General features: G+C 42.9%; 1 protein-coding gene across 1 annotated transcript; it reads left to right on the top strand.

Annotated features, from left to right (window-relative positions):
• The first annotated feature begins 16,533 nt into the window (after window positions 1-16,533).
• LOC124694417 (serine/threonine-protein phosphatase PP2A-1 catalytic subunit) lies at window positions 16,534-22,389 on the top strand. Its single transcript, XM_047227406.1, has 6 exons — window positions 16,534-16,806; window positions 18,856-18,970; window positions 20,097-20,205; window positions 20,309-20,386; window positions 21,190-21,381; window positions 21,903-22,389. Exons 1-6 carry the CDS (start codon window positions 16,554-16,556, stop codon window positions 22,074-22,076), a joined length of 921 nt encoding a protein of 306 aa, XP_047083362.1. The 5' UTR covers window positions 16,534-16,553; the 3' UTR covers window positions 22,077-22,389.
• Window positions 22,390-27,279: the final 4,890 nt, after the last annotated feature.

The raw sequence follows: 27,279 nt of genomic DNA, 5'->3' as shown, positions 1-27,279 counted from the left end.
TTGGGCTTCCGAATCTTCTTATTCTTCGAGTAGTGGGCCTTCAGTAAACCCCGGGTACTATATCTGGCAGGCCCATTTGGGATGCCTATGTCAGCTACGCACCAGTAGTACCTCCCATGTTTCCTTCACCATCCCGATGCCGAGCTTGCGGGAATATGGCGGGCCCATGTACATACCCCGCACATAACACCTCCTATGGCTCTATCTACCTTTCTAGTAGCTCCTTCACAGAGTTACAGGTATGTATTCTCAGTGGTTTAGCATGAATTGGCATATAGTAAAGTCTTGTTTTTAGTCTTCCTGCTTCTTACATTTGTATCAATTTTCACATGCGGTATCGTACCTTGTGAACTTCGTCCTATGATTAACCAGATGTGTCCGCATGAAGGGTCTTTCACTATGCATGGCAATGGCAAATTGATGAACACCTACACGGTCTATGAGGTGTATGTCTACAAGACGCAAGCCATCACATATTTGTATGGACATGATTGGAGAAAGTTTGCTTTTGACTACGGTCTGAAGAAGGGCGACGAGCTGAGGATCAGAAACTCAAACGGGCAGATATACGTAACTGCTTACAGAGTTGGAGACACTTCCAAATATATAATATGTAATTTTTTTCTACTCATATCTTTTGATAACTGTTCTGAGCAGTTGTTCTAAACCATTCCCTCTGTTCTAACATGATCAAAGCTGCAGATCCCCTGATGGAACATGAGCGGATGTCACAAAGGGCAACCACACCAGCACCGGCACCGGCTTCCCACTCTCCTGCATCAGCACCGGTTCCTGTACCAACTCCGTTTACTGCATCTACCCAGCGAGTCCCCTACATCAGCATTGGTTCCTGTAGAGGCCCCATATACTACACCCGCCCGACGAGCTCCCGCATCGCAGCTCGGTTCCTCTAGCCGCACCGTTTCTGCACCCGCCCAACGAGTCTCTGCATCGGCACCGGTTCCTCTAGAGGCACCGTTTATCGCACCGCCTGGCAGTCTCCCGCATCGACACCGGCTCGTGTACCAGCCCAGGCTCCTGCACCTGCCCCGACCGGATCACCGAGGTCTCGGCTCATTGCCGTGGCCACCCGTGTGGTGACCAGGACGCATCCGAAGGCTATGTTCGTGAGTATATGACAAGCATAACTGCTCTTATCTTGATGTCTTCTCTGCTCAAAGTCTCACATGGTTCAGTGCATTGGTGCCATTGACTAATTTTTGGTGGTATCTCTTGCTTTGAATCAGAAATTGCCTAAAAGTATCGCCAAGGATCTCAATGTTGGCCGAAGGGGCAAGATTTCCCTCGTCATGGAGAGTGAAGGTCTCACCGTGGAGGGACGGTACTCCGTAAGTCCCACGAGATGGCCGCTTGGCTGTTACTTCCGAGTGGAAAAAGTTCATTGACGGTGCCAAGCTGCGCATTGGATCAAAGTTGAAGGTCAAGATCTTTCGAGGCCGCTGTGACATGCTCGGTCATAAAGTTCGCGGTTGTCTAGTTCTCGTTGCCCCATGAGCCCTTAGCAAATGCATTTGTAGTTATACTTATATAAGGTTATCTTATCCGAACTCGCTAATTAATTGTATGGGTGGTAAAACTCGGCAAGCTTTTGCTCTTAGCAAGTATGTATGTATGATCAGCTATTATGATAACTAATGTTTGTGTTCATCTTAATTTGCATTTCCGTTTTAGAAAAAAACTTAATTTCTATTTTGGCTGACCTGTTAGAGAACTATCCGATTGAACCCACAACATGATTCAAATAGATTCATTACACCGAGCCACATGTCTTGACCTTGCTATACACTACTTCCATTAATCAGTGCAAGAAGGCTTACCCGAGTCGCTCGAACCATGGCGATTCGAATCCACCTTATCTATCTAGAAATACAAACTTTGCAGAAAGAGGATTTGCAGGTATGGGGAGGCCGACATTGGGGACCCATGAGCCGACAGCGTCGTCAACGTTTTAAAGGTGGCGAGGAGATCGAAAGAAAAATAAGCCAAAAATCAGTTGGTAAACAAATTCAAGAAAAGAAACATTTACCTTTCGAGAGGATGACATGCGGGACCCATGAGGCAGCGAGCATCCTCAACTATTTCAAGGCGGCAGGGGATCAAAAGAAAAAAAGGAAATAGCGAGAAATTAATTAGGGTCAAAAATAAATCCATCAAAGGAAACTTTTATTGTTCATAGAGGATGACATGTGGGACCGACTTGCCAGCTGCGTCGTCATCGTTTCAAAGGGGCAGGGGATCAAAAGAAAAAGGCAAATAGCCAGAAATTAGGGGAAAAAAATAAATCCAACAAACGAAACTTTTATTGTTCATAGAGGATGACATGCGGGACCCATGAGCCAGCAGCTTCCTCAACGTTTCAAAGTCGGCATGAGATTGAAAGAAAAAGGCAAGTGACATAATATCAGGAGCCAAAAATAATCCAAGAAAGAAACTTTATTGTACATAGAGGATGACATGCGGGTCCCATTTTATAGCAACGGTCTCAACGCTTCCAAGGCGGCACGAGACCGAAAGAAAAATGAAGTAGCCGGAAATCGGGGTGTGAAAAAAAATCCAAGAAAAGAAAGATTTCAATTGGGTTGTATCTGGACATCTGGGCCTTCGAACTATCCTGCTGGGCCTTTTGACTCGTACAATTTCAGCCCACTCCAAAACAGGAAAGGTCGAATTTTTCTAAAAAAAAAACAGGAAAGTCCTATGCTTCGCAAAAACAAAAAACAAGGAGATTCAACATATAAGTTTGTTTATGTAGATATAAAGATTTAATTTATCCGTTTGCAATAGCTCAGAGCAAAATACAACGTTTATTGTCTGCAAAATAAAATATCACATGTTTCTTGTACGGGGAGGCTGACATCGGGGACCCATGAGCCGGCAGCGTCGTCAACGTTTCAAAGGCGGCAGGGGATCGAAAATAAAAAAAGCCAAAAATCAGTTGGTAAAAAAATACAAGAAAAGAAAACATTTATCGTTACGAGAGGATGACATGCGGGACCCATGAGGCGAGCAGCATCCTCAACGTTTCAAAGTCGGCATGAGATCGAAAGAAAAAGCCAAGTGACATAATATCGGGAGCCAAAAATAATCCAAGAAAAGAAACTTTATTGTACATAGAGGATGACATGCGGGTCCCATTTTGTAGCAGACGGTCTCAACGTTTCCAAGGCGGCACAAGACCAAAATAAAAATGAGGCAGCGAGCATTCTCAACAATTCCAAGGCGGCAGGGGATCAAAAGAAAAAAAGGAAATAGCCGGAAATTAATCGGGGGTCAAAAATAAATCCACCGAAGGAAACTTTTATTGTTCATAGAGGATGTCATGTGGGACCGACCTGCCAACGAGCGTCCTCATCGTTTCAAAGGGGGCAGGGGATCAAAAGAAAAAGGCAAATAGCCGGAAATTAGGGGTCAAAAATAACTCCAAGAAAGGAAACTTTTATTGTTCGTAGAGGATGACATGCGGGACCCATGAGCCAGCAGCTTACTCAACGTTTCAAAGGTGGCATGAGATCGAAAGAAAAAGGCAAGTGACCAAATATCGGGAGCCAAAAATAATCCAAGATTTATTGTACATAGAGGATGACATGTGGGTCCCATTTTGCAGCAGCGGTCTCAATGTTTGTAATGCGGCTTGAGATCAAAAGAAAAAGAAAGTAGCTAGTAATTAGGGGGTGAAAAAAAATCCAAGAAAAGAAAGTTGATGGACATAGAGGATGACATGCGGGTCCCTTGAGCCAACAGCTTACTCAACGTTTCAAAGGGGCAGGGGATCAAAAGAAAAAGGCAAGCCAAAAATCAGAGGGTGAAAAAAAATCCAACAAAGGAAACTTTTATAGCACATAGAGGATGACATGCGGGTCCCATGAGCCGGCGGGTCTCTCAACGTTTCAAACGTGGCATGAGATCGAAAGAAAAAGGCAAGTGAAAAAATATCAGGAGCCAAAAATAATTCAAGAAAAGAAAGTTTTATAGTACATAGAGGATGACATGCGGGTCCCATTTAGCAGCAGCGGTATCACCGTTTGAGAGGCGGCAGGGGACCGAAAGAAAAAGGCAAGTGAAAAAATATGAGTAGCCAAAAATAATTCAAGAAAAGAAAGTTTTATAGTACATAGAGGATGACATGCGGGTCCGATTTAGCAGCAGCGGTATCACCGTTTGAGAGGCGGCGAGGGATCAAAAGAAAAAAGAAATTGCCAAAAATCGGAGGGTGAAAAAAAACCAAGAAAATGAACTTTTATAGTACATAGAGGATGACATGCGGGTCCCATGAGCCTGCAGGTTCCTCAACGTTTCAAACGTGGCATGAGATCGAAAGAAAAAGGTAAGTGACCAAATATGAGGTGCCAAAAATTTTCAAGAAAAGAAAGTTTTATAGTACATAGAGGATGACATGCGGGTCCGATTTAGCAGCAGCGGTATCACCGTTTGAGAGGCGGCAGGGGATCGAAAGAAAAAGGCAAGTGACCAAATTTGAGGTGCCAAAAAAAACTCCAAGAAAAGAAAGTTTTATAGTACATAGAGGATGACATGCGGGTCCCGTTTAGCAGCAGCGGTATCACCGTTTGAGAGGCGGCAGGGGATCGAAAGAAAAAGGTAAGTGACCAAATTTGAGGTGCCAAAAATAATTCAAGAAAAGAAAGTTTTATAGTGCATAGAGGATGACATGCGGGTCCCAGTTAGCGACGGCGGTATCACCGTTTAAGAGGCGGCAGGGGATCGAAAGAAAAAGGCAAGTGACCAAATTTGAGGTGCCAAAAAAACTCCAAGAAAAGAAAGTTGATTGCACATAGAGGATGACATGCGGGTCCCATTTAGCAGCAGCGGTCTCAACGTTTCCAAGGCGGCAAGGGATCAAAAAAATCCAAGAATAGAAAGAATTTTGGTTCATAGAGGATGACATGCGGGACCCATGATCCTGCATCGTAAACGGCTCGATCGGAGAACGTTGAACGAGATGGCGCGATCGAGAAAAAAACAATGCCGGAGAGGCTGCCATCCGGGCCCTACATCCCTCGGCGGTGCGGATTTGCGTTGACTCGGCCGGCGAACCCGAGAATTCGCGATGCACCACGTCCCGGGCCACCATACGCGACGTTTTGGCCGCTTTCGTCGGGCTAGGTGGCCTCAAAAACGAGAAAAAAAGTTTTGACATGCACCACGGAGGGACCCAAAATCGTCGGCCATGGTACACCAGCAACCACGGCGCGACTTCAACTTCGTCGGCCATGGCAACTTTTCTTGTAGTGTCTAAACATGTGAGTTTTTGATTATGCACTAACCCTCTAATGAGTTTGCTTAAAGTTGCTCCGCAAGACACAACTGCTACGGTAAGCGCATCCGTTGATGAACGAGAGGTGGAAACACTTTTGACTACTCCGTACCACTCCGGATCTTATGGTTAACACGGGTATTACGGCACAAGAATCACTGGTGACAATTGTTGTTTAATCCTAGATGGATATTAACCCTTGCAATGGAACCTCCACCATATCAACACAATCCATGGTTCCATTGCCCACCACATAGTCATATTCATAGTTATGAAAGTAGTGGTTTTGGTTTTTATGCAATAGTGATAACCATAGTACTTTGCAAGTAATTTGATAAAGATACTCAAATGACATGAGCAAGTGATGAACTTGCCTTTCTTGACTGCAAGATTATGCAGGCAAGGTCTTCGATACGCAATAACTCCAAATTCTGAAATAGCATCATCGTCCAGTAAGGACGATGTTTAAAAGATTGGCAAGGATGCAATAATGCATAAGTATGAGATGCAATCGCTCTAAGCGTGACCTAACCCCGATGATTTAGGATTAGTGAGTTGTAATGATTGGTTTAGGGTGTGTTGCACTTTTAGAGTGATTCACATACAAGGTTCTTATTCAGGTGTGATTACTTGGTATTATCAACGGGTAGACAATAAAGAATAATAATCAATTGAGCACACAAAGAATGATAATGGGCATAATGTTATCAAGTAAAGAACAGTGGTCAATTTTAGTACTAGATGGCATGGTTAAGGATTAATTATCATATACTTCAAAAGAATAACTTTTGAAGAATATGTTCTTTAATAAAGAACAAGTATGATAATTAGGTTGGTGGAGTTCTATAATTTATGATGGTTCTAAGTAGTTTTTGGGAGTAAGTGTTAGATGGATCACAACAATGTTGGACTCATCGACACCTAGGGCTTGTAAGGTTAAGATAAGCCTAGGCATCCTAAGCAATTCATTATACATGGTTGTTGTCAAGGTTGGTTTATCTTGCTAATGATAGCTGGCTAGGGTTTATAGGTCCTTATAAGCAAGGTTGGTGATGATTCCTTATTTTCTTCAAAAGAATAACTTTTGAAGAACATACTTCTTAAGTAATAAGAAGTATATCAATTAGGGTTGAGGTTGTCTAGGTTTTGCTACTGGATCCACTAACTAAGGAATTATTGGCTCCTAAATAGGATGGTTGATAATTATCTTGCACTAGTAGGGTTTAGTGGAACAGGGTATGTAATGTGAAATAGTAGGTATGGTTGCGATTAGAGTTCATCACAATGGTGTGATTCTAAATAGGGATAAACAAGTATGATGGCATTGGTAATAGGATCTAGGGTTTACACTTGATTGACCCTACTGGATTGTTTAGGTTTGATGATGATGAACACATGGGATACCCATATATTAGTGGTAGGTCTTCTACATTTTATGTGGCCAAGACATGTATTTATTTGCTACTAGGGTTCTATGCTTGGGAAAGAATGTACCATGATCACATGCTCTAACCTAGGGTTTAGGTTAGAAGCAATTTAGGGTTCACATGTAATAATGGAATTAGGGTTCCTAATTAATTTAAGGTTTTAGAAGTCACATGAAATGAGGAGTTCCTAGTTTTCTACCATATTGAATTAGGGTTGCATAATTCCTATTTAGTTCATAAGTTAATAACTTCATTAATAAAATTGAAGTTATTAATAACTTCAGAATAAATTAACATTCAATTTGGCTTTTTTTACTATTTTTAAATAATTTAATAATTAGGGTATTTATTAATTAGGGTTTAAATCCTCCTATTAAGGATTTAATAAGTAATAAGTAAAGGAAAATTAGTTTTAATGTTTTCCTTATTTAATTACTGGTTTTGATTTATTTTATGAAATTTTACTAATTATTGAATTTTAATTGAATTTAGAATTAAAGTTAAAGGCTTAAATAACAAGTATTAAATAATTGAATTTTTATTAAAAATAAAACTTTCATTTTATATTTTTATTGGATAGAGTTTTCTTTTCTAAGAATTTTAATATCTCATTTATATTTTTATGACTTAAATTGGATTTTCTAAATTTATTTGAAGTTGCAGTAATTTACTGGATTTAAATTTAAACAGAAAATAACTAGAGTTACACGGACAGGGCACCCACACAGTCCCTGACTGGTGGGCCGTGTCCATGCTGGCGGCCACGGTGGCGTCTAGGTGGCCACCCTGTGTGTCACCGGCGACCAGTGACGGTGATCGCCGGCGTTCCCGTGGTCCCGCGAGGGTGTGCTGGTGCTTACTGGAAAGAGGACGCCGAGGCTAGGCTAGTGGTGGCAGCGCCGCCATCTAATGGTCGCCGGAGCTCGCACGCCGGCGAGGCCGAGCGGCAGATATCACGGAGCAGCGATGCTACGCATGTTACGGGGCGTAATCGAGCGAACCAAGTACACCACGGAAATCAATAGCTCACCAGGAGTACGTAGCGCTTGACGGCGTGGTCGATGGAGGTCTGGCTCGCCGGATTTCATGGCGCCGGCCGCCGGAGAGCTGAGCTTGGTGACGGCGCTACGGCCTGCCCCTACTCGATTCCTTTTGCAGGAGGAGCAAGTCGAGCATGGCGGTTCTAACGGTGGTCATGGCGAGGTCTGGGGTGGTCTCCATCGGCGGCGAGGGTCGGGCACCGTACGGCTAGGGTTTGCTTAATTGGGGCAAATGAGGAAGAAACCGAGGCTTAGAACTCGTCGTGGGCTTTTATATGGCGATGATCTGCGCCTCGTCACGACGCCGAGCGAGGAGGGCGTGCCAGCGCGAGGGAGAAGACGAGCACGTCTTCGTGCTGTCGTCCACGCGCCTGAGAGGATGAGGACGACCCCCTCACTCTGTTTTTTAGACGAAGGGTTAAGTTGGGGCTGGTCTGGGCCGTGTTGGGCTGGGATTTGCTGGGCTGCTGGTGGGCTATTGCGGCCAGGTGAGACCAGGTAATGTTTTTCTCCCCTTTTCTTTTTCTGCTTTTAATTTTCTGTTTTTGTATTTGCCCATTTGAATTCTGTTATTTTTGCAGGTGTCTCAATTATGTTAATTTACTGAATATCTAGTGCAATGACTATTACACCACTCTCCCAATTGAAGAAAGTATTTTATATTTGATTAAAGTTCATATATGTGAGCTTCTTCAAAATAGCAATTAAACATGAGCTTGTATTCTCATTTTAATTTATTTTGCTATATGAATCAAATCTATTTGGAATTAATAGAGTTGATAATTTCAACTCATAGTATTTCAGAGGTTGTTATTAAGATTTGGTTTCTATTTGAGGATTGGATGACTTACATATGATTTTATGTGAGCCCAACTTATTAGGGTTTTGTAATTTCTATTATAGCCCCCTTTTAAGGGTAATACTATCATTATCTTTGAAAGTATCTAAGTAGGTATGGTTTCCATCATGGTTGATCTTGCTTACAAAGTTAAATGGTTGTTAACCACACATGGGTTTAATTATAGGACTTAGCATTAGGTGGCTCTTTTGTTTTATAATTGAAGCATAGAATTTGATTAATGAACCATTAGGGTTCAAATGCTCTTTACCTATTAACACATGGTTTGAACCTCAATTATGGCACTGGGTTTAGATTATGATTACCATAGTGATGTATAAACTAGGTTTGAGATATAATTCTAGTTTATAGACTTGGGATGACATCATATTGCATTTGCTAGGGTTTAATCTCCCCTAACCAAGGTAATATGGTTACTTGCCTAGTTGTTTATGTTCTCCTTTAATTACTAAGGACTTGAGAATTGGTTTTATCTTATACCAATAGATTTCTATTATATTCCTAATCTATTGTTAAAGTAACTAAAGTAGCTATAATTCTTTTTATAGTTAACTTTGGTTATAATGATGAATGGTTTCTCACCATATATATTATAGGCTTTAACTCTAAGCTTTACTTATGAGCTTATATCTTCTACTTCAAGTTCTTAGGGTTTATGATCACTACACAATTTATAATGATCAAGGTTTGGCTTCCTAAGTTATTAATAGAAATATTTAGGTATGGTTGTACCAATTACCCCTCTCACTCCACAAGGACTTAGATTATAATCTAAGGTTCTACTCAAGGAATGCTGATGTGATTATCTAAATATGTGGTCTTCCTTAGAATTTCTATCTTGCTATCTTCTGTAGCTTGTTCTTCAGGAATTCTGATAAACCTGCATCTTGTGGCATGCCTCCACCTCCTAGCTGCTTCATCTTGATCCTAATTATTTTATGGAGTAGCTCAATGTGTTGGTCTTCTTGCATCATGGTGCAAGATGATGAGATGAAGGAGGTAGAGGGTTCCTTTTATAGGCTTGGGCATGCTCTAATATCATGACACATAGGTGGATGACTCTTGTTTTAATTTGATGAGTAAGGTGCTTGGTTGTCATGCTCTTATCCATAGCAATCCTTTAAGCATGAGGTGGCATTGCTTAGGATGCAAGCTATGTAGATATTTTCATCCTATGTGGCATGGGTATTATCCTCTCTTGTGATTTGTTTTTGGAGAGCCAAGTGGCTTTTGTTACTAATTGTCTTATGAATGATCTTATGCTTATGGTTGAGTCACTATATCATATGTGATTGTATTTATATTATAATTGGGATCAAAATGTCAAGAATAAGAATTATACCCCAATTTTGAATGATGATGTTTAATTTCACCAAGGCATGATCATATGAGTTTCAAAGTACTCATAGTTTATTTTATTCAAATAGTTTGAACTATAATTAGTAATGTAAATGAATTTAGTTTTGTGATATTCCACATATTTAAATAGTTATGCTTAAAATAAGAATGTGGGGCTTTTATGCACTTAGGTCCTTGTGTTTTATCATATTTGGTAATTAGTTTTAAAGTGAATTCAATTATACCCCAAGTGTAGTTTCTTAACTTTTAAGTATAAATAACTTAGAGTTTGATTATTATCTATTTGATGGTTATAGGCTTCTCCCATCTCTAGGGTTTAATGATAAGTTTGTGTTGGTGTTGAGTTCAAGAATTTAGTTCAAGAATTACCATGAGGTTCATGGTAGGAATATTTATTTGTTAAAGACATGGAAAAGATAAGTCAAGAATAATTCTCTCCATTTCTTATTGTTAGTTGATTTCCAATTGAATAGATGTTCTTATGTTATGGCAAGGAATACCATGTTATGATCTTTTATAAGATCAAACAATTGACCATTGATTAAAGTGTTGTTGTGTTAGTTCCATTTGATCTAACCCCTTAGATCAAATCATCTCTACCCAAAGCAAAGTTTTGGCAAAGTCACGTTGAGGTTTTTAGCGCTTGACTTGATGATCTCCTTCAATTCCACCAAGGTCAAGTGAAACTTCAGTTACTGTGACGGTTTTACTTTAAAGCGCGAAAATTCCCAGATTTTCTATGCATGAATGCAATGCACACATCTGTTTCCTCTATTTTTGTAACCCCAATACCGGGATATTACAGGTACTTTGATTACATCAAAGGCCACTTGCGTAAATGGGTGGTTATAAAGGTGGGATTAAGTATCCGGAAAGTATGAGTTGAGGCATATGGATCAACGGTGGGATTTGTCCATCCCAATGACGGATAGATATACTCCGGGCCCTCTCGGTGGAATGTCGTCTAATGTCTTGCAAGCATATGAATAAGTTCATAAGAGACCACATACCACGGTACTGAGTAAAGAGTACTTGTCGGGAGACGAGGTTGAACAAGGTATGGAGTGATACCGAAGATCAAACCTCGGACAAGTAAAATATCGCGTGACAAAGGGAATTGGTATTGTATGTGAATGGTTCATTCGATCACTAAAGTCATCGTTGAATATGTGGGAGCCATTATGGATCTCCAGATCCCGCTGTTGGTTATTGGTCGGAGTGAGTACTCAACCATGTCCGCATAGTTCACGAACCGTAGGGTGACACACTTAAAGTTGGATGTTGAAATGGTAGTACTTGAATATGGAATGGAGTTCGAATATTTGTTGGGAGTCCCGGATGAGATCCCGGACATCACGAGGAGTTCCGGAATGGTCGGAGAATAAGATTCATATATAGGATGTCATTTTATGTGAATTAAAATGTCGCGGAAGGTTCTATGGAAGGTTCTAGAAGGTTCTAGAAAAGTCCGGAAGAAACCACCAAGGAAGGTGGAGTCCACATGGGACTCCACCTCCATGGCCGGCCAACCCTAGTGGGGGAGGAGTCCCAAGTGGACTCCCCCTAGGAGGCCGGCCACCCCCATATGGGAGGTGGAACTCCCACCTTTGGTGGGAGTCCTAGCTTGGCTAGGTTTCCCTCCTTATGGAAGGTTTTGGTTCGGGTCTTATTCGAAGACTTGGATACCAACACTTGGGGTTCCACCTATATAATGAGGGGCATAGGGGAGGGGCCGGCCACACCAAAGCCACAAGTTGGCCGCACCCCCTTGAGGCCGGCCACCCCTCCCCAAACCCTAGCCGCCCCTCTCCTCCATATCTCCCGCGTAGCTTTAGCGAAGCTCCGCCGGAGTTCTCCACCGCCACCGACACCACGCCGTCGTGCTTCGTCGGATTCAAGAGGAGCTACTACTTCCGCTGCCCGCTGGAACGGGGAGGTGGACGTCGTCTTCATCAACAACCGAACGTGTGACAGAGTACGGAGGTGCTGCCCGTTCGTGGCGCCGGAACCGATCGTGATCAAGATCTTCTACGCGCTTTTGCAAGCGGCAAGTGAACGTCTACCGCAGCAACAAGAGCCTCATCTTGTAGGCTTTGGAATCTCTTCAAGGGTGAGACTCGATACCCCCTCGTTGCTACCGTCTTCTAGATTGCATCTTGGCTTGGATTGCGTGTTCGCGGTAGGAAATTTTTTGTTTTCTATGCAACGTTATCCTACACATGGACATATAGACAATGTCTTATTGGCTCCCTCTTTCATTAGACGGTGTCAGAGTATAATCATTGGCAAGTGCATTTGAATATAATTAAACGACACACGGCAAGAGGTCAACCAACAAGATCAAGGCAAATGTGCAAACAATATGCAAGATAACTTTACAACACACAAGTTATACTGGATGATTCAAAACTAAACCTAAGCAAGTTCATCCTACAAATTAACGAGGGAACGGGCGGAGGCCATCAAACTTCATGAAGTCCCGGTGGTCGCCCTGAAGATGACATATCTCTTCTATCAGCAACTAATTTGGTTTTACAGCGTCATAGTAGAAAACCCTTCCGAACTGCATACATCCTTCCTAATGAGTTGCCCAAGCTTATACTGAATGCGATACAATTCGAATATAAAATCTTCCTCGCCATAGTTCGCAAAGTCCTTGACCCATGTTGTAAGCCTAGATGGGTCCACAAGTAGCCAATGATCCCGTACAAACTCACACATGCGATGGATTGCGTAGAATGCCTCCATTGTGCTATCTTTTGGTTGCTTCACGCAGGGGAACTCCGTTTTGTGGTCGAATACACGCCTGCCTCTTATGACTGCTTCTCGTTTCAAGACGTTACCCTTCAAGTAGTAGCGGTTGAGAGCATCATTCAGAACGTTCTTGATGTTGGTGTAGTTTTTTGGTTTTGCACTCCCCGACTCAAAATATACGGCGTGTGAGTGTTGGATCCACAAAACAATGAGGGTGCAATATTAGTCTCTATGCAACACAATTCAAACAGTCCATTATATTCTAAACTCAAACATATTGAAGAAATATATACGAAAGCATCTTGTGGCGCTAGCAAGTGACTTACTCAGGAAAATAAGGAAGATCAAACATTTCTTTATCCTTATTCACCAAGAAGAGATTTTTGATGTAATACATCACATTGAGTCTGTTCTCATAGTTGACCAAGTAGCTCTCATACAGGTAGTAGGGGTCCACTATCGCCAAGCTCGGGGATAACTTTTGCTCTTTTTCTGACCTGGTAGGCCTCAACAAGCGTACATAGGTGAACAAAGTTTCGGTGGAATCTATGCATGTGAAACATGGAGAATATGTCTTGAAATCTCAGGAAAAACACGTCCGCGGGGTGTTTATCGACAAAGTCTAAACTCTTAGGAACATTGACGACAAAAAGCGGGTATGTTGGATACCCATACAAATAAGACGCCTTTCCTATGTCAGAATGAGGTCATGTAGACTCTTCATATCACTAAGTACCAAGGCGCAGGAGGGGCCACTTACTAGTCCTGTGCATTGACTTGCCACACACTGCCAACAATGAGCTACTAGTCATGTGCCAGCTCTCCGCACGCTTCTACAAAGAACAGCCGCGTGCTCTGGCAGCTGCACGCTGCCATTAGTCGAGCCTCTATAGCCTTTTCACTACTAGTGAGTTATTGTTTGTAGGTCTACAATAATACAATTACATGTTAGTAATTCTTCATCTGAATATTTGCATCGGTAATTCTAATTTATCGTGTTAATTATTTTAAAGTAGTTCTTCGCGGGACTGTAGCTATCTAATTACCCGCCAGTAATTCTTTACGGGAGCATGATTCTTCAGCTATGGGTGATTCTAATTTGTTGCGTTAACTATTTTAGCAGTTTTTTTTTGTGAGGCGGTAGCTACCTATATTTTTTGCGAAAGCAATATATCGATAGAAATCTTAAGCTTAAACGGTAATTTACCGATATCAACTATGAAACAAGATATTATCTACCTAATATTAATTCTTCTAGAAGCTAGAACACATATTTTTTGCGAAGGTAATTTATTGACGGCACACAAGTGTGGTAATAGGTACATAAATCTTTAACCTCAACCGTAGTTTCAGATTCACCGGTCAAACAGGTGATTTTACACCTTTATCCTTCCTGTCTTTCCACAATTGAGGAGTTTGACCCTTCCAATTATGCTTCTTCTCCCTGCAATAAAGATCCCTATTAAGGCAGAATATATCGCTCATGCTTTCTTCACGGGGGAATCACTTTACTTCTTCCAGCGATACCTATGCGTGCTAGAAAAAAAAACTTGAACCACGGTGCTATAGTACCACTTTCACGTTTCTCGATGAGTACTTCTACCCAAAACTTTTATATTACTTGAGATAATAGTAGTACTTATAAAATATGATAGCAAACAATCTAGCAGCCAAGGGCACGGCGCGCCGCCACGGCAAACTTCCTAGTTAAAACCTATAATATCTAAATATACACCCGTTGTGAGGACGGGGCACACATTCTGCTCGTGCTAGTGATTGTAGTCGTCGCTAGGTGGTTCAAAGACCGATCTGTAATTTTTATTACTTTTAAGCATTTCTATCTACTTTTGAAGATTTCAACAGATTGATCGAACTTGACAAAATAAAATAAAATAAAAATAATAAACTTGATCAGTAAGAAAATCGAGAACCCGTCATGCTCGCACCGCATACTTATAAGTGGTTGCACACCAAGCCGTTGTTATGGGTCAGAAGAATTGATGACCTTTTAAAAAAGTCAGCCATTTGACCACCTTAGAGCATCTCTAGTCGCGTCCCCCAAACCGTCCCCCAAAGGGATTTGGGGCGCGCCGGACAAAAAAACGTTCCCAGCCGCGCGCCCCAAAGCCCTTTTTTGTCCGGCGCGCCCCGATACGGTGTCCGGCGTCCCGAGCCCGTCCCCGTTCCACGGGGACGCACCGGGCACGCCGGACACAACGAAATGAGAGGCGAGGAGGCGCGGGGCCGACCCGTCGGCGGCTCGGACGCTCAACCGCCACATACGTAGCGACGGTGCGGTTGACGGGAAGCGGAACCGTCGCATTGGCAAGCGCGTCGACGACGCGCCAACCCCGCCGGAATGGAGCGCCGACTCCTCGGAAGAGCAACCGCTGCTCTCTTCGACTTCGCGCCGCCGTTCATCCGCGCTCAATAAGACCCGTACGTACGCCGTCATTCATCCAAGCTTCCATCCGACACCTCCGGCGACGATGAGCTACATCTCCCGGCTCCCGTCCGACACCTCCGGCGAGGGAAAGCCCGCTGGCCGGCGCCATTGGTGGGACAAAGCCGGGACGCCGAGCAGCGGCGATGATTCCCGCCGCCGGTTGACGGCGAGGAGGAATGGGCTGGGCTGGGAGGAGGAGGAAGAAGAGAGCGAGGCCGCGGCGGCGGCGGTGGCCCGTGCGAAGGCGAAGGCGGCCAAGGCGAAGGCCGCCAAGGCGAAGGCCGCCAAGGCCAAGGCCAAGGCCAAGGCCAAGGCCAAGGCGCAGCCGACGAGCACCGGCGACGACGACACGTCGAGCGCCGACACCGCCTCTTCGGAAGAGGTGACGAGCGAGAAGCGCCACCGCGATGACGACGACGAGGCGGGGCCATCGGCGAAGAAGAAGAAGTAGATAGTTTATATGTATTTAATTATATTTTTTCGAAGTTTTATATATAATTTGTTTATGTTCAACCGATTTGAATATTATTAAATAGTTTCTTTCTAGCCAAAAAAAAATACTTTTAATGTTTGGGGGCGGCGTTTGGGGGACGCGGCCGGGAGCGGCGTCCCCAAACGCGGCACGAACGAAGCACGTCCCCCAAACGCTCGATCCGGCGCGGTTTGGGGGACGGTTTGGGGGACGCGACTGGAGATGCTCTTAGCACGCCCTAGAAATTCGTAGGTCAAAATTTTGTGCTTGTGGCGGCTTATATGCATAGCGTTGAACATAGTTGAAGATAGTAGTACTGCAATTATATCGTCGCACGTGCAAAAAATCATGGCGTGTGAGGTGTCGCGACAGGCTTTTCAGCATAACTAAAAGTACTGCAAATTACTAATTTTGCCTAAAACACAGTTAGTCCGACACTAATTTCCTTGCCACAATACCTTTCCGCTGCAAACGACGCAGCCCATGGCCCATGCCGGAATGCGGTACAGATAGGCACACACACACGAGCCACAGACATCCCGTCCACGGAACATCCTATCATTCTCTCCTAATCTAACCTCTCTACACCTGGAAAGTACGCTTTTCTCCCCTAAAAAATAAAAAATATTCCCAGCATGACCAAATCACCAAGCCAAAACCAAAACAAATACCGACAGCGAGGAAAGGCAAGCAAAAAAAAAATCCTCCTCCTCCTAACACAACGCGCGAGCGAACAGAGGGGAAAAAATGGAGGCATGAGCGCGTCCTCCTCCTCCGTCCACATCTCCATCCCCTCCGCCGATCCCGCCGGACGCCCCGCGGCCCCGCGCCCCTCCACGCCTGCGAGACCCTAGCTCCGCGTCTGCTGCGGCTGCGGCGTAGGCGGAGCGGCGCGCAGCGACGATGCCGTCGCACTCGGATCTGGACCGGCAGATCTCGCAGCTGCGGGACTGCAAGTACCTGCCGGACGCCGAGGTCAAGGCGCTCTGCGACCAGGCCAAGGCCATCCTCATGGAGGAGTGGAACGTGCAGCCCGTGCGATGCCCCGTCACCGTCTGCGGCGACATCCACGGCCAGTTCTACGACCTCATCGAGCTATTCCGCATCGGGGGCGACACGCCCGACACTAACTACCTCTTCATGGGAGACTACGTCGGTACGTTCGTCCCCTTGCTTCTCTCGCTCAGCCAGGCCGTTCGATCTGGTCGAGGATTCGGTAGATCATGCCCCGTTCCGGAGATTTGAGCTCGTCATGTCCGCGTTCTTTCTTATTTATTTATTTATTTATTTATGGCTGCTCGTTCCTTATAATAATATCGCTTGAATTGTTCCGTGATGTTAGGTTTTCTCCCGTTGATTAAATGCTCATTTACTGTATGTTGGATTGGATACGTTGTTGATCCAGTCTGAATTTATTGTAACCATAACTTTGCTCTCTGGCATATATGGTCCTTCTCCTCATGGGCACCAACGGACATCCTTGAAGCCTCCAAGTTCTTTCCCTCCTGTAGCAACCGCGCGGTTATAGAAATTGTTGTGATGGTCTTGCCTGCCTATTTTAACAAGTTCAAAGGCTGCCCGGGAAAATAGAGCTTTGAATTCGGACGGCCTGCGTAGCTTTGTTCTCTGCCTATGAACCGACAAATCGGGGCCTTTCTTCGTCGTTATTCATATCCTGCTACCGTATTGGTTCGCTTCGTGTGAAGCGTTCACGTAACTAATCTGCACGTCGGTGCTTTCCCGACACACCGCCCCTTTGCTCCCCAAGAGGATTCGGTGAGCTCGTTTAATAATCAGATTAATAATGGAGAGTATTGAGGCTGCGGGTGCGAATTCGCTTGATCCTCCTGTGGTGATTCGTTTGCGAGATAATGAGCTGGTCATCATGTCCGTTTTCTTATTTTAGTATTGCTTGAATTGCTCCATGGTGTTAGGTTTTCTTCTGTTGATTGAAAAATGATTAGGTGCTGTTTCGGATTGGATATGTTAACCTAGCCAGAATTTATTGTAATCATGACTTTCTCTTCAGCGTACAGCCCTTTTGTTCATGGGCATGGATGGATATTGTTTAAGCCTCGGAGTGATTTTTTCCTTTGCAGTAACAGTGCGTTTAGAGAATTGCAGTTATGGTCTTGGTTGCCTCCTTTAACAAGTTCAAGGCTGCCTGGGAAATTTGAACTTCAAATTTAGATGGCTTGCATAGCTTTGTTCTCTACTTATGAACCGACAAATAGGGACCTTTTATTCGTCGTTATGCTACAATTTTGGTTGGCTGCGTGTAAATCAGTCAGAACTGACCTCAGCATGCTTCCGTCTACCATGGTTCTCAACGTGCCGCTTCAGCGCCAATGCTTCCCGAGATGGTAAGGCGTCCGCCCTTGCCTTAGTCATCTAGCAATGGCGGTCGGAGAATTTTCTGCCGCCGCGCTGGTTGCGGCTCTTCGGTGTGATAAACTACGATCCCGTCGCCTCCCTGCATTCCCAGGAGAACATCCAGCGTTGACCCTGCTGTGGTAAGGGAGGCATGAGGGGTTATAAGTGAGAAGGTAGGGTCGTGTGATGATTGCTCTTGTTGTGAGGAAGGAGATAATGGGTGTGGTGGCTGTGGTGAGGGAGACTGGAGTGGTTGTGGGAATTAGGTCGAAGAGTAGATGGGCTATTAAATGTGCTTTTGGGCGATGGGGGTGTTAGTTAATGTTCGAATAGCGGAATAGGTGTCCAATCTCATGTTTTCCTTCTCTCTTGTAATTGTTTGCTGATTGCTCTGTTCCAGAATTCGTAAGGCATAGCCTTGCCCTGCTTTACTGCTTTCTAAGCGACTGAAATAGTTAGTGCAGGTTTTCGGTGACATACCACCTTCAAAATCATGGTGTCTACAGCGCATGCTTGTGATGTACTCCCTCCGTTCCACAATTCCTGTTGATGCTACGACAAGAATTATGGAACGGAGGGAGTATTAAGTTTGTATGCACTGTAGGCCCGCAGCACAACCATGAGTCAAAAAAATAAGACACCACTTAGCGAACCCTTTACTTACAAGTTTTTGCTTACTAAACTTTTGGCAGAAATTCTATAATATCTATTAAGTTATTGAGTGAGCTGAGCTTTTATTTCTGTCAATAATTCGACTAATTTATGTTTATATGGATTGTGTTCGTTTGGCTCTGTGTTATAAATGGATTGACTTTATTGCCATCTACTGCAGACCGTGGCTACTATTCAGTGGAGACTGTTTCATTATTAGTGGCTCTCAAAGTTCGTTATAGAGACAGAATTACAATATTGAGAGGAAATCACGAGAGCAGACAAATCACTCAAGTGTGAGTTTCTATTCCCCGAACCAGAAAAATCTTACTGCAGTTGCCCGTACCTAGTTTCAGCATAGTACTTCTATATTGCACAATTACTGCAAGGCATAAGGACATTATATTGTAATTCTGTTTAAACAATTGAGTTGAAAATTGATTGTCTCCAGACACGAGCATACTCTGTGGACAAAAGGCACTAACAATTATCTACTGTTGGAAGATTAATCCATATGCTATTTTGTTATCTCTTGGCTGTGACTTTACTTTTTCTCAATACCCAGCCCAGTAAAACATTTTGGCAATCTTTACTTTAAGTAACTTGGCTATTTATTCAAGATTCCTGTCTAAACCTGAATCTCTTTCTTTTGTCCTTAAGCACAAACATGATATTACTTAAATATTGTTGGCAAGCCTTTGACTAATGATTATGCTACTATTATGCAATATACATGATACAAAATCATAACCACAAGCAAGTTAATATGAATATTATGAGATCAAATTTTAGCACATAGGATATATACTTATAAAGTAATTGTTTGTCAAAGGCTTGTCATAACAAAACAAAATACACCACCTATTTTGAAATGGAGGGATTATATTTTCTATCTGATCAGCTATATACTTTAATTTGAATAAAGTTAGCTGTGTAAGTATTATGCATTTAAACCTTGTTTGGGTTTTCACTCGTTAACTCTGATTTAGGTTTGTTACATGAGATTTAGATTGATTAGATGTGCATGTTTAGGTGCACCTTAGGGCCATGCCGATGGCAATTTTGTGACTAAAACCCTAAAAGATGAAGAAATCATTTGTTGTGGCTGCTTGCTCCCTCAGATCTCTTCAATGGTAAATGGCCCATTTGGAAATTCAGATGTAGCAATAAAATATATGGTTTCCCTTCGCTCTCTCCCTAGATCACACTGACTTATGCAATGTAAGTCATCTTTTATGCTGATTTACTCCATGAGGTGATGGCTGGCTTTGGTCTGAAAATGTTATTCCAAGAACTAGCAGTTATATGATAGTTTAAGCTCTAGATGATGTGTTAGGCTGCATCTGGCTATTTCCTATAATGCAAGCACTCCTGCCAACACCTGAGTCAGGGAGTTTCTTGACACTGAGTTTTTGGTTACAGGTATGGCTTCTACGATGAATGCTTGCGGAAGTATGGAAATGCAAACGTTTGGAAGTACTTCACGGATTTGTTTGATTATTTGCCTCTGACAGCTCTTATAGAAAATCAGGTCTATTCTTTTCACCAAGTGGTCGGTTTGCTCTGTTAATATGGACATAGCATTCCTTTCCTTTCCATGTACGCCTGGTAAAAGAGGAAATTCTATTTTGTAGGTATTCTGCCTCCATGGTGGTCTCTCTCCATCATTGGATACATTGGACAATATTCGCTCTCTTGATCGCATACAAGAGGTACACAAAATTTACAATGAACTTTGAGCTAGTGCCTAATTTTGGATCATTTTATGCACGCAGTTTGTTGATTTAAAACTACTTGATAGACAATGTTTGCCTTTCCTGGAAGGTAATGATAGCTCTTTAACAGAACCATCGGTCTTAGACTTTTGAAGCAATATGTAGAGATCACAGTCGATCGTCAGGATTGAGAAAAGGAGATCGTGTGCGGCTTCTCTTTTTCTAACATTGAATGTGATTTCACAGTTTATCTTGCATATATGCATGGCACATAGCATCCAGAAACCTTCATCTGATATGATTATTTTTCATCAGTGTGCTATATGTATCCTGAGCAAATATTAGCAATGTTTGGTCTAAGAAGATGCAACACATCGCTTATTTGTGATGTACAATTGGATATTCACCAAGATGCAGTGTGTGTACCATGGGAAATGGACTAAGAATTAAAGTAAATTAGAAACTTCTGGATTTAAGAACGACTTCTGTAAGTTCTCAACTAGTTGCAGTTATGTGGTCTGAGGTTTAACCGTGTTTCACTGTTTTCTAGTCCTTTGTGAATATTGTTTGCTAGTTCAGTTTCAGCGAAAAAGTGACCTAAGAATTGAAACCTGCAATATGTTTGCAGGTTGCTAGACAGTTTTGCCTGTATCGATTGTTGATCTTACAATGCATGAAGTCGACCTTATGGCACCTTTGGGTTTAAGAATTAATGAATTATTGTGGCGTGCAGAACGCGTGTGCTGTATTCTGCAATTTGGTCAACTCTTAATTAATATTTTGCTAAACAATTGCTGTAGGTCCCGCATGAAGGTCCCATGTGTGATCTATTGTGGTCTGACCCAGATGACCGATGCGGATGGGGGATTTCGCCAAGAGGAGCAGGGTACACATTTGGACAAGATATTGCACAACAATTCAACCATACAAATGGACTTAGCCTTATTTCAAGGGCCCATCAACTTGTGATGGAAGGGTTTAATTGGGCCCAGGTTGGTATCCGTTGTATTTGATTTCAGTTCGTCTAATAATTTTCCGCACCATATTCTTTTTACCAAGTTTATGTTTCGTTTTCAAAATCTCTGTTGCCCCTTCTCATTGAACTCTAACTGATATTGTCCTAATCGTTAATATCGGTGCCATTTTTTCAAAGACTTGATTTTTGTATGACACAATCATGGTAGCTGATAACTGTTTATCTGGAGATTTAATGACATGCAAAGGATCCAGCCCATCTGGATTAAAATGGCAACTACTAATTGTTTATGTAGTCACATATTGTATGACACAATCATGTGAAGAGCAGCACTAAACTTGATTTGATGTCTGGTATATAGTTGCTTGCTGATCTCAGAAGCATTACAAAGCGTTTAGTTGTCCTTGCATATTTTACTGGACACAAGAACATGCACATAAAATTTCCCATACCATGTCTGGCATTTGAGAGTCAGTTTGGATAAGTTCCTTGCAGGAACTTGAATAGTTAATTTGCTTTATGTTGATTTTCATGCAGGAGAAGAACGTTGTCACAGTTTTCAGCGCGCCAAACTACTGTTACCGATGTGGTAACATGGCTGCGATTCTCGAAATAGGGGAAAACATGGATCAGAACTTCCTCCAATTCGATCCAGCACCACGGCAAATTGAGCCGGATACAACGCGCAAGACTCCCGACTACTTTTTGTAATTGTGGTGCTGCTCTTTTTTAACTTGACTGCCGCGGGTGCTCCTCTTGCCCGCAGCAGTGCCTGGATCTGTAGATCTATGTCCTTAGAAAATGGGTTTCCTTGAGCCGAGTTGTGTACCCCCTCTCATTCTTTTGTTTGGAGATTTTGGTTGCCGCTTCTCAGGACCTCATAGGACATGTTAAAAGTACATTGCATTGGTATTTTCTTTTTGTATCTCCATTTTGTATTATTTCCAAGACAGAGAAGAGAAGCTGCAATAGAATCATCTCGCAACATATTTCCTGCTCTCTTCAAAAGATGTTGCCTGGACAATCTGAATTCTCGAGCTAATTTCTGGCACGTTTTGTTGTCTTCTATGTACTGTGGGAGATCTTCCTAGCGCAATTTCCTGTTTATGTTTTTCTCCTACTCTGGTATGACGAAATAAGCATGCCAAATCTAGACTACATTACAAGTCCCTCGAACCATTCAAGTTTCTTTTAGTACACGAGGATTTTTCCTGTAGTAAAATCAAGTATTGACACTCGACAATCAGCTGAACAGAGAGCAGCGCCTTTAGTTTACAATTACCCCATATTTATATTTGGTCGAAGTTATAACTACTATATTAAAGGTGAACACACATCTTTTTTACCAGAATTTTGGGGCCTGCTCAAAATTAACGTATGTTGTTTATAAGGTTACTTCCCGCAGGCTTTTTCATGTGTGTAGTTTCGGTGCTCTCTCAGATTTTAGGGGAGCTTCGAACGCGGCGCTGAGGCAGTAGTTTGGTCGGGTTCCTTTCTTCGCGATGGGCTCTGGGTTGGTTTGGTGTATTGGTCGTGTGACCGTAGCTGCGAGATGGTTGGATCGGACACGATACCACCGCTTTCATTTCTGTCTCCATACGTGGCCCCCTAGAACTCAAGTGACATTTTGTCTTTCCTAGCCCGGACGTGTTCTCCAGATTTCTCCTCTCGCTCCGCCGCTTTGACCAGAAATCCTCCACTTCCAGGCCGATCCTTCTTTAGATGGTGTCTTCTCTCTACTCCCCTGGTTCTTTGATAGTTTTGCTTCTTCTCCCCCTGAATCTTTTCTTGTGGCTCTTTCCTTGTTTTGATCCCATTTTATTTTCGTTCTGTAACTTTCTTTGCGACCATGGCCGAGAGCGTCCGCTCACGCCGCTCCTTCTCCGCTGACCTTCAGTGATGCGTAGTTCCTCCGCAGCTGCCGCGCCGTCTGGACCTCCAACGCCGCCTGATTTGGCCGGAGTACGACCTGTTCATGGTGATGGGTGGCTGGACCTCCCAGCGCTGCCCGGTTCCCGCTGGAGGGTAAGCCTTTTGCGGTGATGGGCGTCAGCGCTTCCATGGTTCGGCACAGTTGAGCACAAACCTTGTGCACCACGGCTGTGTGCCATCAGTTGCCTCACCATCGCCGCCAATATACATCGGGCCATCTCAATCTCCATTGCCACCAAGTACAATGATCTTTTTTTGGTCCTATTATGATTCAGTGTGGGGAATTTTTTCTTGCAGCTTCCGTTTATCAACTCCTGGTGACTTGCATTGCAGAGAGATGGCGAGTTCCCGTGGTGACCATCTGGCCATGGAGCGGGTGGTGCCGGGCGTTGGAGTGGAGCGCACGCCGTCACACCGACTTCTTCTCGGCGTGCTTCATTCCGCCGCAGCATCCGCCGCCCCTGCTAGATGGCGCGAGGATGCGCGCCGTCGACCTCCTCAGCCGCGCCTAGCTTGGTAAGTATGCGCCGCCCTGTGTTTTTGCTGGAGTGCAAGGGGCGCTGGCCTCCTCCTCCTCCTCTCTCTCTCTCTCTCTCTCTCTGATCTGGATCCTACAGAGGGAGCGGTCACCGGTGACACGAGGCTGGAACCGGCGCGTGCTGTATTGGGCAAATATGCTGCGGGCCCTCGATAGGCGTATTCGACGCATGTGGCGGGTTGTTTCATGGCATGTAGTCATCACCAGCGGTGAGGTCGGGCTGGCCGGCGTTCTGTGACGCACCGTCGCCGGAGACAGTGGTGCCCTGGTGGTAGTGAGGAACTCTGTCCTGCTTGCGTTGTACAGGAAGTAGTCTTATAATAACCTTTTAAAATTTGAAACTGTTCCTGTTTTTAGTTATGAACACAGAGTAGCACATCAAATCCATACGAATGTCTAACAATTAGAACCTATACACGCATGTAGTTAACCATTAGATCCATTCACACATATCCACATTACAACATGAGCCAGCTGGCTGTTGCTCTGTTGTTCACTTGTTCATCCAGTTCCTTACTCGTGGATCCCTTTCCGTTGATGTTATGACCTGGAGGGCCACCACAGTTTTTTGTGACGGCACGGAGTCGCACGCAGCCTACCATTGAGCCCAATAGTTCATCCATGTCACTGTGCTGCCATCTCACATGATTTAGTTATGTCTTTACTTCGATGAATCTGATGTGTTGACAATGTTCGTAATTGCTTTGTAGATTTATCATCAGTAGTCTATGCTTGATAACAGATTCTGCAGATGCTTTGCGTGATTTGTATATGCTACACAGAAAAATAGGTTTGATGCATCATGTTATCACCCGGTCGCATACTCACTTCTGTTTGTGCTAGGAATTTGGTTGCATAGTTACAAGAATGGATACATAATCGGTAAATAATTATGTACATACCCCATAGAGTTATTAAACTTTAGACAGGAAATAAATTTACAAATTGCCGAATAACTGATTATGTTTTTTTGTGTGAATACTATGTAGAACTTTTAGGCTTAGGATGGGAAAAACATGTCACAAGCTAGCTTAAATGCCGTTTGCATGTTCTAGCAGACAAGAAGAATTAAGCGAAGAATAGCTGCCAAATTATACTACAATTTATATTGATTAATGTTGTATTGTTTAATTACTCTATTTGTCTCTTCCAATGCAGGAATTAATTTGTATTGTGGCTTCTTCTCTGTATATATGGTGACTGACGTCGCAATGGGGAACGACCTCACCATCCTGTGTAAGTTCCAAAGAGTTTCTAAAATTTTCTTTAAACTTCTGCAAACAAAGCGGTTAACTCAACTTTCAGGATAATAATTGTGTGGTAGCACGGAATAACTTTGCATCCCGATTTGCTTGTGAGTTTCATGTTGTAATTTGAATCTTTCAGGTGATTGTGACATTTTACCTCAAAAGGAAAAAAAATTAGTAGTGGCTTACAAGTTCCATCCATTTGATGCAGGACGACTTTAGTCTTTCTCACCATTGATTAATGCATGCTTTGCCACAATAAACCCATTGTTTCAAGTAGGGGAGTGCCATGGCTGTACTATAATTACATTAAGTCAGAAGAATAACATGTTAATAAGATGCTAGACTACTAGAGCTGGAATGTTCATTTGTAGGCATATGTGAACTTAATAAGATGCTAGACTACTATATGAAGCACTTAAAAAAAATGCACGGTAGCATGTCCAATATTAGTTCAGTAACTATTGATGTTCCTGGATCTGTATCTACGTGTATCCGTTAATTTTCTGCTACAAAAGCACATAAATATGATGGTTAATTCAGGTTTATGGCAGTGTGGATTACAAAGTTTCATCCATGGTTCATGAATATGCGCATGGAGTTAGGAAACCACAGATATTCCCCTAAAACGCTACATAGCCCCAAACAGTACATGGGCCACATGGTCCAAATTGTGTTGTGCTTGCTTGGCTGGAGTTCCCCAAAACTAGACCATATAATTTGAAGGTGATGTCATTGCTGTCAGCTACATATTAGTACTTTCCACTTTACAAGGGAATCAATAAGTGCCGAGTTCTACCGTGGTGTGAATACACTACATAAATCCGGTTGTCGGCATTTGAACTTCATTTGTGTGATTTCTAAAAACAAATTAGTGCAATCTGTTATAATTAGGGGAAATACAGTAACCAATATTGATAATTAAGTTGTAATTCTGATGCAATGATTTTTCACACTTCAGGTTTACAAGTCGAACCTGTCAAAAAATTAGAGTGGTGATACATACAAGGGATATGGATGCACTTCACCATTCAGATTTAAAAGGTCAGCTTATCCTTTATTTTATTGAGCTGGTAGTTTTTATAATTAGCCATGATTTTGAAAAAATTTACTGGCTTACTATTTCATAATCTTGGAGTTAGAAACTTCTTGGGGTGTCAGAGGAAATGACAACCGGTTGGCCAAACAAGGAATTAGTCAAAGAGCAAGACTCTAGAGGAAAACAACTTGAGACTTTGCAATAGTACCGCGGAGAAGTTGATGCAGGATACCTTAGATATTCCCAACAAGAGTGCACCATAGATGATGAGAGTGTTGGACCATTGATGACGAGAGTGCTTAACTGTAGACGGAAGGAGTGTTGAACTAGAAGTTAGCAACATGTTGTCATTTCCAGTCTGGCCATTATCCAGGACGTTGAAAAGAGGACTTAAACAAATGTACCAGTATAAGGAATGCATTTTCCTTTTGTACAATTATACAAGTCGGTTTTCCGAAAAATAACTTTGTACAAGTAAACGTGAAACTTTTGTTTGATTTTTTTGCCATTTTTAAAATGCGTCAAAGTTGCATTTCAAATAAAGGGAGCATATGCACCCATGAGCCAAAACATCACTCCCGTCTTTTGCTCTCCTTGGTTTTTTTTTTGACTTTTTTTCCTCTCCTAAGTCTTCCTCTGTTTTGGTACTGATCGATCTATACCGTTTGTTTTCTTGTTTACTGTGCATGCGAACTTGTGAAGGGGTTAGTCACTATTTACTATATCTCAGTCCGTCCTGACTATGACCGTGTCGATAATGTCTCAAACTTGCACAAACTAATAAGGCGAGATAATACCCACAATTCTAATTGCGGCAAAACTTCTAAATATCGTTCAGTGGACTGTATGTGGCTAGGATTAGTTCTTTGGCATCTTAGCAATGTTTTTTTTTTGTGGTATCCCATTCTTTTTCCCTTAATTAGGATATCTAATGCTTGATCTATGGAACATGATCCCATGAGTGGGATGACTCAAATTGATCAATGTTGAACTATGACCGTGCTTGTGGTTTAAGCATCGGTTTTACTGGATATGTAGCTCATTACAATCTGACTGAGTGGCAAAAAAACTTCCAACTTTATAGCATTGACCTTCAAATAAAAAAAAGTTGGGTAAAGTTTCCTAATCCCTTGACCCCTTGAGCGAACAGATTGTTTG

This window comes from Lolium rigidum, chromosome 1, assembly GCF_022539505.1.
Source record: "Lolium rigidum isolate FL_2022 chromosome 1, APGP_CSIRO_Lrig_0.1, whole genome shotgun sequence".
Classification (NCBI taxonomy): Eukaryota; Viridiplantae; Streptophyta; class Magnoliopsida; order Poales; family Poaceae; genus Lolium; species Lolium rigidum.
The sequence above is the reverse complement of the archived record's forward strand: the minus strand, read 5'-3'. Positions and strand labels throughout refer to the sequence as shown.

Coding starts and splice junctions, on each gene's coding strand:
- LOC124694417 (XM_047227406.1), top strand. CDS start 16,554: ATGCCGTCGCACTCGGATCTGGACCGGCAGATCTCGCAGCTGCGGGAC. Junction 20,387..21,189: donor CTCTTGATCGCATACAAGAG/GTACACAAAATT, acceptor CAATTGCTGTAG/GTCCCGCATGAAGGTCCCAT. Junction 21,382..21,902: donor AAGGGTTTAATTGGGCCCAG/GTTGGTATCCGT, acceptor ATTTTCATGCAG/GAGAAGAACGTTGTCACAGT.